The 12,500-nt window shown below is 43.4% G+C and overlaps 1 protein-coding gene across 1 annotated transcript; it reads right to left on the bottom strand.

Annotated features, from left to right (window-relative positions):
• Window positions 1–1,023: 1,023 nt before the first annotated feature.
• On the bottom strand, window positions 1,024–11,769 carry niban1b (niban apoptosis regulator 1b; the record flags this gene model as incomplete). The annotated part of the gene is made up of 14 exons (XM_080860273.1): window positions 1,024–2,081; window positions 2,716–2,827; window positions 3,210–3,317; window positions 3,508–3,618; window positions 3,825–3,971; window positions 4,397–4,584; window positions 4,913–5,075; window positions 5,491–5,595; window positions 6,201–6,316; window positions 6,914–7,075; window positions 7,194–7,308; window positions 7,497–7,622; window positions 7,730–7,860; window positions 11,715–11,769. The coding sequence occupies 14 exons, from the start codon at window positions 11,767–11,769 to the stop codon at window positions 1,024–1,026; spliced, it is 2,697 nt and encodes an 898-aa protein (XP_080716399.1).
• Between the last annotated feature and the right edge of the window lie 731 nt (window positions 11,770–12,500).

Below are 12,500 nucleotides of genomic sequence, written 5' to 3'. Positions count from 1 at the left end.
GGGGGGTGATTGCAGGCAGGCTTTTGGTGTGCCAGTAACTGATTACTGGAAGTGATTTTAGGCTAAAACCAACATCGGATCGCAAGGGGGCAAAGCAAACAGCTCATATTTTAAAAGGGCCCTCTGCTGTTAAATGTGCCTTCATAGCAAAGAGAGAGAGAGTTAGAGAGAGAGAAAGAGAACACTTTTAGGGTAGGAAGATCAGGTCTGTGTGAGAGGAAGAGAGGAGGGAGGGAGGCAGAAGACAAAATGTATTTCTGACATTATAAATGCAGGAAAAAGATCTGCATTAGGAACAGGCAGAGCGACTAGTTCCTCAATACAGCGGCTTCAGAACTGCAGAAATCCCCTCATGTCCTGCTACTGTGGCAGAGGGTCCCATCTACTGGCTGACTGTGGAAACATTCACTTCATTTTGTAATCCTAGCTGAATAGATTATTACTCAAGGTGCACTTGTTCCCTGATGGCTTATCGTTTCACTGATTTACAACTAGTTAGAAGTTTTGACCCCTAACACCCTATCCTGTGCATAAGTAGGCTACTCGCATCGACACCCATGTCAACGAGAATGGAATAAGATTGACAGTATTAGTTAGACTATGCTGAGGTTATGGTTGTTATTAACAAAAATGTTAAACTAAAAATCTATTTCTGCATATCAGTTCATTCAGAAATATGTCAGAAATATTGTCATTCCAACAAATGAACCAGGAAAAAATATTTTAATATTTGCATTTTGTATTAAGGCGGCCAGTATTAAACAAAATAAAAGCAGCATATTAAACAACAAAATATAACGTGCAACATTAATCATAATAATTGAAATACTGTAGTATGAAAATAATAAATTGACTGTATGTTCTCTTGGTAAGTTGCATAAAAAGCCCAATATCTCCTTATAAAACTGCGTTAGTATTAAGCCCTTCTATGTCGATGACGTGTATCAGTTATCTTGTTATTGTGTTTCTATGATGTCCATTAGTTCAATGCGGTTCAGGTCAGGACTCCCTCAGAGTGTGACCCTAAGCTGACCTGCCAGCGGGACAGGGTCTGATGAAGTCCTCCACCTCGATGACCTCCACCACCAGATCCCGTATGGCCTTCACACTGTCCAAACGCCCCTCCTCCTCCTCCTCTTCCCCCTCACTTGTGCCAGATAGAGGTGCAGTGGCGCCCTCTGCTGTTGCTTCAGAGGCTAAGAGTCCAGAGGAAGTGCTCTTCCCCTCACCGGCCTGACCTCCAGTCCCCTCTGGATCCCCACCTCCCCCTCCTTCTCCTCCTGTCTCCTCCACAACTCTAGCTACCGCTGTCACGGCCGTCGCCGCCTCATCACCGCTGCCTCCTGGTGGCGTGGCATGGGAGAGCCTAGGGGAGGTTGAGTCGTCTTCAGAGAGAGGCACCGCGCTGCCGGCTAGAACCCCTGCAGGTGGGTTAAGATAGATGGCTCTGTCTGTGCAGACTGTGGAGGTGCCAGGAGTCACCGGGTCCGGTTCGCCTGGAGATGAGAGAGCTTCAGGACCGGATAGCTCCTCTTTGGGCTCAGCAGGCGGTAAAGCGTCTTGGGTTGCGCTGTCCTGCTCCTTGGCCTGTTCCTCCTGTTGTTTTAATGGTTCTCCTTGTTCTTTGGCCTGTTCCTCCTGTTGTTTTAATGGTTCTCCTTGTTCTTTGGCCTGTTCCTCCTGTGGTTTTAATGGTTCTCCTTGTTCATTGGCCTGTTCCTCCTGTGGTTTTAATGGTTCTCCTTGTTCTTTGGCCTGTTCCTCCTGTGGTTTTAATGGTTCTCCTGGTTCTTTAGGATGCTTCTCTTCTTCCTTCCCTTCCTCCACCTGCTTCTCACAGTGCCCCTGCTGCCCCTCTATGCCCTCCTTGTGCCCCTCAGATACCCCTGTGCTGCTGGCCAGAGGGGAGGGCTTAAACTCAGCCTGCTGGGAGCGGGCAGGACCCACCTGCTTGGATGGGCTGGAGGGGGCGGAGCGAGGAGGCGTCAGGCTGTCACTCAGACTGCCCTGGCTGATGGACTGAAGGTCAGAGCTGTCCACCAACAGGTTGTGCTTCTTCTGGCTGGCTGCCTCCTTCACCACTGCAGGGACACAAGAGAACAAACAGGCATGAAGTTGCAAAACACTCAAGACGTGGCATTGTATCTTACAAATCTGAGAACATGAGCTGATGGTTTCAGTAGATGGAGCAGTTTGGAGAACTATGACAGCATCAAAACACAGCACAGAAACTGTTAGGTCAGGGCAGCAGCCCCAGATGGCCTGTAAAGACATATCATGGTGTATCTCACATCACAGGCAGCACCACACAGACACATCATAGTGCATCCCAAATCACAAGCCACACCACATAGACAAGATCCAATGTCCAGGTAGTATGTCTACCCCAAGCGAGGACAAGAGACAAACCAGGAACCAGGACAAAGAAAGTAGTAGCTGCCTGTAGTAGCAGTCTGTAGCCAAGCTGACCCTGAACAGGCTCTAGTGTCAGGTGTTGTGGATCGAGCTTGTGATGCCTTTCCCGCAAAATGCCGATTTTGCGCTTGCAATGTGACTCTTCAGCGGTGATGCCCACACTAGCCGAGTGCGAGTGTAGGCATCAAAGAGGGTGAGTAGCCACAGAGTACCACACTCTGGGCTCGCTCGGACGTCATGGCTGACGCGCAAACACACGTAGAGGGTGAGCAGCCACAGAGGGGATGAATGATCACCGACCTTTATTCACTTCAGGGGTAAGGGTCTTCATCAGGATGTTCTCATATACATTCTCCACATTTATGAAGTCAGTGCAATCCGCAAATATGTATTGTTCAAACTTCTCCAACTCCTGAAAATAAAGATGGAATAGAGATTTGTGGTCAATAATACATTTATAGAGTTCAAGTTATTCATAAACCCATGCAGAGATACAGCTAGTCTATATAAGTCTACATACATAGTCTGTAGGTGCGCTACTCAGGATGACACTGGAAAATGGCATCGGGCTAAACTATGTGATTCCTCTCCTTTTGCGTATTTTGAGTAAAAGTAAATTAAAGTAAACTTTCCATAACTTTTAATAGTTTATTTGTCATTTCTACTGGGGTGGATTCTTATCATATGAATCCAAGGTTAAATCCAATGTTTCTTGAACATGTGGGAGTCTGTGAGGTTTGTGACATGTATATGAGGTGTGATGTGCAGCTTGTGATGCGAATGGAAAGCCATACAGGTCTGCAGGTGGGACCCAGGTGTCTCCTCAGCACAGGGAGTGTGATGTCCACCAGCGCCTCCTGAAAGAACCGCTTCCGCACTGTACTGCTGTCGTAGTCATATTGCTTTGAGAAACAAAGACAACACTGTCAGGGGACTAGGTACTGCTTTCACAGAACTGTTCAAACCAAAACAGCATTTATTGGGGGCGTGAGATTTCTTTTCTCATTGCCAAAGGTGAGAGGTTTGGGAACCACAGTGATAGGGTAAGGGAGGGTAAGAGTTGAGGAACTCATCTAGTTAGAATAAGATTACCTTGAGGACTCTCAGCTTGGCTTTGTCCATGACAGACCCCAGCTGAGCAGGGTTGTCTTTAACAGCAGACTGGAGCAGCGACTCAAAGGTGTACATTGCATTGTCCAATAGCTACAGGGAGAACAAAAAACACATGCAGTATCTGACAGAATAGAGGACAGAAGAGCTGATTCAGATGCTGACGGACAGTGACCACTAGAGGGAGCTAAACGTAATGAGAAACCACCATATGCATGAATTCTGCATGTTTTGCCTGCTTCATGTCTCTTTAAATCCCTTAAATCGCATTGTATTTATGGACCTGTACATAAGCGTACCTGCTGCATGTGTGTTTGTGCTCCCTGCACCAGATTTGTGGTGTTGGAGAATCTGAAGCGTCTCTGGAGCTCCTGGAGCTTCTCGTGAAGAACTTCAAGCCTCTGGAAGCTCTCCTCCAGCTCTGCTCTGCTGGCCTGCTGGAGGGTCTAGCAAGAGGGCAAATGGGTCAACAATTTCTCAGAATGCATCCCACAATTACTGCTATCAATGATAATATAAAATAATATACATAAACAAAATAATATAAATAAAGTATCTAACAGTTAAGGGCGAACATATCCTATCTTATTGCTTTATATGTCTATCACATACTGCTCCATACAGCCATATGTTAATATCGCACATACCTGCAACTATTGTTAAATATAACATGGCTATATATTTGACAATTATGTTCAAAACATGCCGCTGTTTCTACTGTATACACTGGCAAACTCAGAGATGTGTGTAACGGCACCCAAAAGTAATTACTTCCATTCTGCTAACATTACACCATCTATTACTATCTCTGAGGAGAATTTGACGGTCCTGTGTATGTTATGGCGTCCTCCGACCCCATCCTGTCCCTAACCTGCTGGACCTGCTGGAAGGTCCAGCCCTGGTGGACGTCCCTGCAGAGCCGCTCCAGCTGTTCCTCGCACAGCTGCCTGACAGCATGGAACCCTCCGTTCACCGGCTCCAGCAGCTCCTCCAGCACGGAGCTCAGATACGGAGTGACGTGCTCCGCACACACACTCTGGGCTCGCTCGGACGTCATGGCTGACGCGCAAACACACATGAACAGACACACATGCAGATGCAGAAAAAAAAGAGACGAATGCATTCACAGACTAATACTAAGATGTTTATGTCTTTTGGTGGCCTTCAAATCGACACTCATTTTGGGTGCTACAACCACACAAACAATTACAAAGACATTTTGAATTGGCTTTTACATGGCTTTCGGTTCATTCCTTCAGTTTTGAAAACAATTTCATAATATCAGATTTAATATCAAGACAAGATATATATATGTATGTATATATTTTCCATGATTCATTAGTTACATGTGCAACACCCACCCACTACAAAAGTCTATTTGTTTCACCTTGAAGCTTGGTCTCCAGAAAGGTGCGAGAGGAGGCAATCTGGTCCATGTTTGAGCGCAGCAGCACCCCCTGTTGTTGGGCTGATGCAGTGCACTCCTCCTTCAGGCTATGCAGTGCTTCCTGAACTTGAGCTAGCACTTGAGTGTGAGCAGCCTCCACCAGCTGAGCATGACAACAGGACACAGCACAGATGAGAGCACAACAGCATCACAACACAGTAGTGCTTAGAACAAAAAAAAACACAACTATACATGCAACAAACAATACAACACAATTGCAACACTGACTCCAAATCTCAATACAGCAACACAACCCAGCGCGGCTCCGTGCAAAATAAAAACACAACCTTCCTCATCTGAACGCTACAAATTTAGCTTAGCTCAACACATAATGAGAGTTTGAGGATTATATTGTTGTAAATGTCTGAGAGCATATCACAGCATCAGCGATTAACACCACTGAAATAACACAAAATAATGATGAGAATGAGGAACCTGTTTGAAAACCACACAGAGCTTTTTCTGCTTTAAGTGCATCAATGGAAACCTTTGAATGAGTTGTAGACAATGAGGCTTACAGACAACCAGGCCCTCCTCTTCTCTGCACTCTTCCCCTTCAGCTGGGGAAGCATCTCCTTCTGCAGAAAAGTAATAAGCCTCTCCATGACCAGATGTGTGAGGACCTGCACACACACACACACACACACACACACACACACACACACACACACACACACACACACACACACACACACACACACACACAACACACACACACACGCATGCACACACACACACACACACAAGTCTTATATTGTTAATGAAGAACATTATACTGGGCAAGTTCTGGTTTCATAATTTGTTTACATTTGTTTATATAATAAGCATTTTTATCTCACTAAAGTTTCTCACAATACATATATATATAGAATATTCTCACTATATATATATCAAATATAAGATATACTTTGTATATAATCCACAGGCAACACTGAGTGCTGCACTATGGAGACACGTGTTTCAAAAAACAATGGTATCTAAACTTGTGACTAAAGTTTAACACAGGAATGGGACATGACACCAAACTCATCATTTTTGGGTCCTGCCAGCCGTTATGTGTGAGAGCACACAGCTCGGTCTGATATGAGTGTGGTTGCTTTGTGGTTTGCCTTTAACATCCGCTGCTTGACGTGGGCTCTAAAAATATCGCTCAAAACTGCAGAGACCACCACTTACCCAAATAAAACAGTCTTATTTTACTCCCTCCATGTGTGTACATGGCCCTCACCTGCGTATCATCTCCCACGAGCATGTCCCATGATTCATAGTGGCCTTTCTCCTGTCTGTGGAAGTGGGTGGCTGCTAGGAAAGCCTGCGTCTCACAAGTAGGTTTGTGCATTGAGTCTAGAGGAAGGAGAGGAGAGCTAAGTGCTATGGAATTAGTCTGGGGGATCCTTATATCTGTGGCCTTGTGAGAGAAAAACAAAATGAGAATGCGATCGGGATTATGGAGGGTGAGGGTATCTGACACAGACAGAGACAGAGAGAGGATGGAAAAGAGAGTGTGTGTGATGTTCAGCATTGGTTTTGGTGCTAGGTTATATTGGGTCACATTCAAAGTGCCCACTGCACCCTGCAGCTCTGTGGTTTCGTGGTGTTTCTTTCAAGCAACACGTCATCTGCATGTTACCAAGGCTACCAAAGACACATGGCATAGCTACGGCCAGTTTCGATGATGCAGAAAGCTAGAAATGTCATCTTTTCTGAAACGCTTACACACAAGCTCAGACAAACACACAAACAAGAACACAGACACACTCGGCTGCTGACTACAAACGCTCTGTGGCAGATACCAATCTCTATGACCAAACCGTTTAGAGTATATTAATTAGTAATTAATCAGACGCTACAGCAGACAGCAACCACTTGTAGAAACAGCAGGCAACAACACAACAACAGGAAACAGACACATGACTCAGTAGAGGCAGACCAAAATAATACCATGGTTCTGATGACGGATGCCGTGACTGAGAATGGAAAGCAAGTGGCACCGCTGTTTGTCGTCATGGCAGCAGAGGTAAACATCGCGTCGGTATGGTAACCTCAGATATACTGGAAATGCAGTGGGTGGCACCAGCTCAGGGCCAGAGTCCTCCTGTTCATCTGACCCAGGATGACACAACAAACCCATATGAGTGTAAGTGTGTGTGTGTGTTTGTGTTTCTGTGTGTGTGTGTGTGAAAGTGGCTGGTGAAATTTGGTGAAGATAGTAGATACTTACTGATCAGATCAGGAACGACCTTGTGCACTAAAGCCTCATACTTCTCTCTTGAAGTAACCACAGTACCACCAACCACCTCAAGCTTCTGCCGTGCAGGAGTCCTTTTCTTCCACATCTGTCAGCCAGTAAATAAACCACTTTAATCAGGATAAAGAACAAATGTCAACAGATATTAATACGAAAAAGAGTGAGGCAGAAATGGGCTGAAAACAGAACAGCCTATTAAAGATGGGTTGTGTTTTTTTAGATATTGGATGGAGAAATGGATGATGACAGCAAAACAGAAAGGGATGTGGTGGTGACCTCCTGGCTGTCGTGAAGCTCCAGGCTGTAGTCTCGCACAACAACCCATCTGTCCCTCCACTTCTTCCCGTCCTCACACTGCAAGACACCCCCCTCATAGAGTACCTCAGGCACACCTGCTTGCTCCTGCACGTGTGAGAATAATATATTAATATCAGTGTATGTGTGTGTGTGTGTGTGTGAAAGAGTGTGTGCACATTTGTGTGTGTGTGTGTGTGTTTATGTTTTCTCACCCTCTGTTTGAGGAGAAGTGCTGGACTGGTGTTTTGCTGCTCCAGCTCCTCCTGCAGTTTGGAGCAGAGGGCCACACAGTACTGCCTCCTGAAGTGAGGACTGAAGCCCTTCAACTCTGCCTCTGTCTGCTCTGCACACACACACACACACACACACACACACACACACACACACACACACACACACACACACACACACACACACACACACACTCACACACACACACACACACACACACACACAAAAACATTTCTCAAGGATAGATCAGACATCGAGTCATAATTTTAGTCGAGTCATAAATGTTATGCTTTCATCTATGTGCTGAGACCCGCCCCATCATAGATCATAGTCTTTTAATTGATACAAGACACGTTCTGCACAACACTATCCCCCGGGACACACACATACGCACACACTACTCAAGTACTTGAGTTATTTTTTGGAAACCATTACTAGATTTCTAAAATGATATTCTCGTGCAACCCCTATTGTTTGTTTGTGTTCGAGAAAATGTCAGTGGTTGTGCTTAATGTTCCCTTTTCGATTGCACTTGTGTTTTCTAGCTTGCGTTAATGTTAGAGTGTATTTCTGTTTTCCTTTATGAGTCCGCGTGCCATGTGTGATCGAGTGTATGTGATTCTTTGATGTTAGCGGATTTGCCCACCCTGAATCAAGTGTGTTGTGTCCACGTAAAAGACTGTCTGTCTTCCCTACCTGCTGTATCAGTCCCTGAATGGTGGCCTCCCATGTGTGGCTTTACAACAAGCAGCCAATGCCAAAGACCAACCCTCCTGCCTGCTCCATGTTAACAGTACATATTACCTGTCTCATGATGCCTTTTAGCGTGATGTTATTTCTTACTGCACGGGTTAATATCATTTGGACAGTATACAGAGTATTGGTTACAGGGCTTTACTACATCACCCACACATTACACATACTGTAACACTATGAGTCTATGACACAATATTTCACATTCCGAACTTCTCCAATCCACCCTAATCTGGGTGTTTCCCTGAGCTGTTTTATGGCCTCAGTCAGCTCTGTATCTGTAGTCTATAAGTTTAATAGCTTAAGGAAGTTTGACCAAGATATTTACGAGATATAGGACCTTGAGAAAGATTAAAAAAAGCCTTTATCTGATCATGACATTTTTGAGCAAACCTGAATTTATTTCTAGTGGATAAACTGGCCATTCAACTTGTGTCAACAGTTTTCCCCCACAATGAAGGCTTAGTTTTAATATCATGGTTATGAGCCTACATTCTACAGCAAGATATTATAGGTCATATTTATGTCAGCAGTTGTACAGGAAACAACCAAACATGCCTTCTGTCTGTGGTCTGATCCCCAGCACCTAGAGACAGGGCGGGTGGGGAAACAGTTGCTTATCTCTGTTTAGAGAAAAGCCTTTAATAACAAGATAATGGCTGTAATTGGGTGTAATTGCCGGGCCATTACAACACAGTCCAACTGCAGGATGTGTACCCAAAGAGAGCTGGAGAGCAAGTTGTCTAAGCTACAGCCCCATGCCAGTGTCACCTGGCACAGCAAGACTGAAAGCGAGGTTTCTCTATTCATACATCGGAATGACACATAAGTTTTGATAACTTTCAAATACATTTTAATGTAAACATTAATATAATGGCTTATGTTAGTGCTTAGTAATTGCTAATGTGAGCTTACTTACAAATATCGTATAGATTTGAGAATTACCAGATGTCCCTATACAAACTTAAATTCACTGCAAGAGAACATCTGGCTCCCTTCTTTTTTGAGTTTTTGAAAGCTTGATGATGAATTTGATCTCTAATACTCAGGAGGACTGGCCCATTAGAATGGAAACACCCTCAATAAGCCAGCAACGTATGAATCTGTTTTTGTTGTGCATTTGGAATGATTAAATATACAGGACCTTCATCAAGAGTGCGGTAACTGCAAAACCACAGAAAATTCATGCAGATACCTCAGCCAACAGAGCAACCTGATCAAAACAGCAGGATTGCAGGAAGAATACATTATCCTCCTTTAAGCTGTCAGCATATTTGTCCCACAAAGAAAAGCACTAAATATGTTAAAGAAAAAAACGAGGCCACACAAACAGGTTAGAGCTGGCCCAACAGACCTCTACTCTTCGGTCTGGAAAAGTCATTGTCAAGATGTGTGTGTGTGCTTGTGTGTGTTCGTGTGTGTTCGTCTGTGTGTGTGTGTGTGTGTGTGTGTGTGTGTGTGTGTGTGTGTGTGTGTGTGTGTGTGTGTGTGTGTGTGTGTGTGTGTGTTTGCGTGTGTGTGTGTGTGTGTGTGTTTGTGTGTGTGCATGTGTGTATCTGTATGTGTGTGTTTGTGTGTGTGCATGTGTGGTTGCGTGTCAGTGTGTGTCACTGAATATCTCTACATAGTATCAGGCACAACGGAAATGTCAGAGTTCTGTGCTGAGCAACTGTAGATCCTTTTACCATGATCTCACTGCTCTCACCTCTTGGATGTCTGAATAAGCCTCATTGTACAGGGAAGTGCAAAAAGACATTTGCAATCACAAAGTCCTTGCACACTGAAATAAAAAGACATTAGGCAACAAACCAGACAAATGTGAGGGGCTTTTATGAAGGGGCTATGTTTATGAGGCATAGCAAATTGAACACAGAGTTCAGTTTCACATGAATGTATCAAGTAAACTGGGTCTATGGTGCAAAGAACCAACACCAGGACCAGGCGAACTCTGACCATTGTGAGTCCAAATGGGTTAAGCAGAAGTTGCTGAGTTCTTGCATGGGTGTGTTAGTGTTCGCCTGTGTGTGCTGGTCCAAGTTTGACAGAACTGTTCGCTCCCCCACTACTGCAGCTCAAGAGTGGTGTGATGTTATGGGGAGGGCCTCACACCCGCCCCCTCTCCAGAGGTTCGCTCTCCATGATGTCACACTGTTCCAGGGCTCAGTTTGGAGAGATCCCCTCCTGATGAATAGCAATAGCATGACTCCCATGGTGGACGCCTTGGTCCACTGCAACTACATCGCCAAAGAAGCTAGTGTGCTACTAGTTTACCTAAAGATGCAGTCTTAAGTGCTGATGAAGATGTTTGTGAGATGCTTTCTACTAAAACAGTCTTCACAGTCTTCAGAACTTGGGGAGGACTAGTTTGGAACCATGTTTATCACACACAATACCTTTCTTTTAATCTGATACTAATTTCACCACGCATCTTTTGAAAAGCCTGTGTATATGAGTAGTTGATATCCCCTTGCTGATAAAGTGATGAATAATAACACATTTCAGGTTGACTCAAATTAACAGATGTTTAGATAAATAGATTTGACTATTTCAATACATTTTGTACTGTAACAAAAAAAAGTCTTAGTTGTGAAAACCATAAATGTGTGTTCGTATTTATTTTTCCTTCTTGATTCATTTTCCTTTCAGCATGAATTTACTTGGCATGATTTGGTTGCCAAAAAGTAATACACTGTTGTATTTTTTTTTGTCATTTTTTAATGTCATCTCAGGTCTCTACTGTAGCTTATTTAAAAAACAAAACTCATGCAACTGCGAGGTCATCCCTAAAATATGGAGGTATAAGTATTAAAGGATGTATGCGCTTTTGAACGGCAAATGAGTATGAATTATTTGAGTTACTCGCTCCTCAATTTGGCTGCATAACTCGCAGATCTCCATCTCCATTTGAAACTGAACACACATTCCTATGAGGATAAATGTGTATCCTACATCTGTCCATTTCTGAATACACAATAAACTTAAGTATGGAGAAAAACTCTTTGGCTGTAATTTGCATTAAATAGATTTTATATGCCGATTCTCTCCGTTAAGGGCTAGGGGTTTTATTCCCACTTCGCAAAATTCTGATTAAATCATGCACGAAAGTAAAGTTCTGAAGCCACCCGATTTATCGATGAACTCGCTGCTCTAACTCTAGGCAGTCTTCAAAAACTAGGCTATTGTTTTAATTCACTGAATAATCAGCAAGCCTACCTCTTATGTGGTTGGATGTAGTCTCATCCAGTTGACTGGAAGGCGATCCACCCATGGTCAGAGGAAACTTCAGCCTCTCTCACAACTCTCTTCTCTGTGTCTGCACAGACGGTTGCGCCTCTTTTTGGTGGCTGTCATTAAGTAATGGGCGTGCAGTCACTCGTGATAAATGAAACAATTCTGTCTCACAGATCTCTTTGAACTTCCTCGAAATTCAGCGACATGATTGGGGCAATCTCATGTAGGCTCAAATACAGGGCTAAAATAGCCTATAGCATATTCTAAAAATGTTAGAATGACCGGGAATAAAATTTGGGGAGGTTTACATTTAAATGCTTTTCTTTCCTCGTACGCTGAGCTGAGCAGACTACGCTAATATAAAACACTCTATTTGACAGTTAGGCCTACACGATTAAATCGTTTTTTATTTCGCTAGATAAATGCTTTTATTATATCAGTTCACATCCATATGGAAGCCCATTTCCGCCAGTAAAAGAAAAAAAAGGTGGTCACAAAAAGTCATAATTATGAGATAGAAAGTCATAATTATGAGATAGAAAGTCAAAATTACGAGATAAAAAGTCATAATTATGAGATAAAAAGTCATAATTATGAGATAAAAAGTCATAATTATGAGATAGAAAGTCATAATTATGAGATAAAAAGTCATAATTATGAGATAGAAAGTCATAATTATGAGATAAAAAGTCATAATTATGAGATAGAAAGTCATAATTATGAGATAGAAAGTCAAAATTATGAGATAGAAAGTCATAACTAGAAAAT

This window comes from Sprattus sprattus (genome assembly GCF_963457725.1).
Source record: "Sprattus sprattus genome assembly, chromosome: 2".
NCBI lineage: Eukaryota > Metazoa > Chordata > Actinopteri > Clupeiformes > Clupeidae > Sprattus > Sprattus sprattus.
This window is presented reverse-complemented; position numbering and strand designations above follow the sequence as displayed.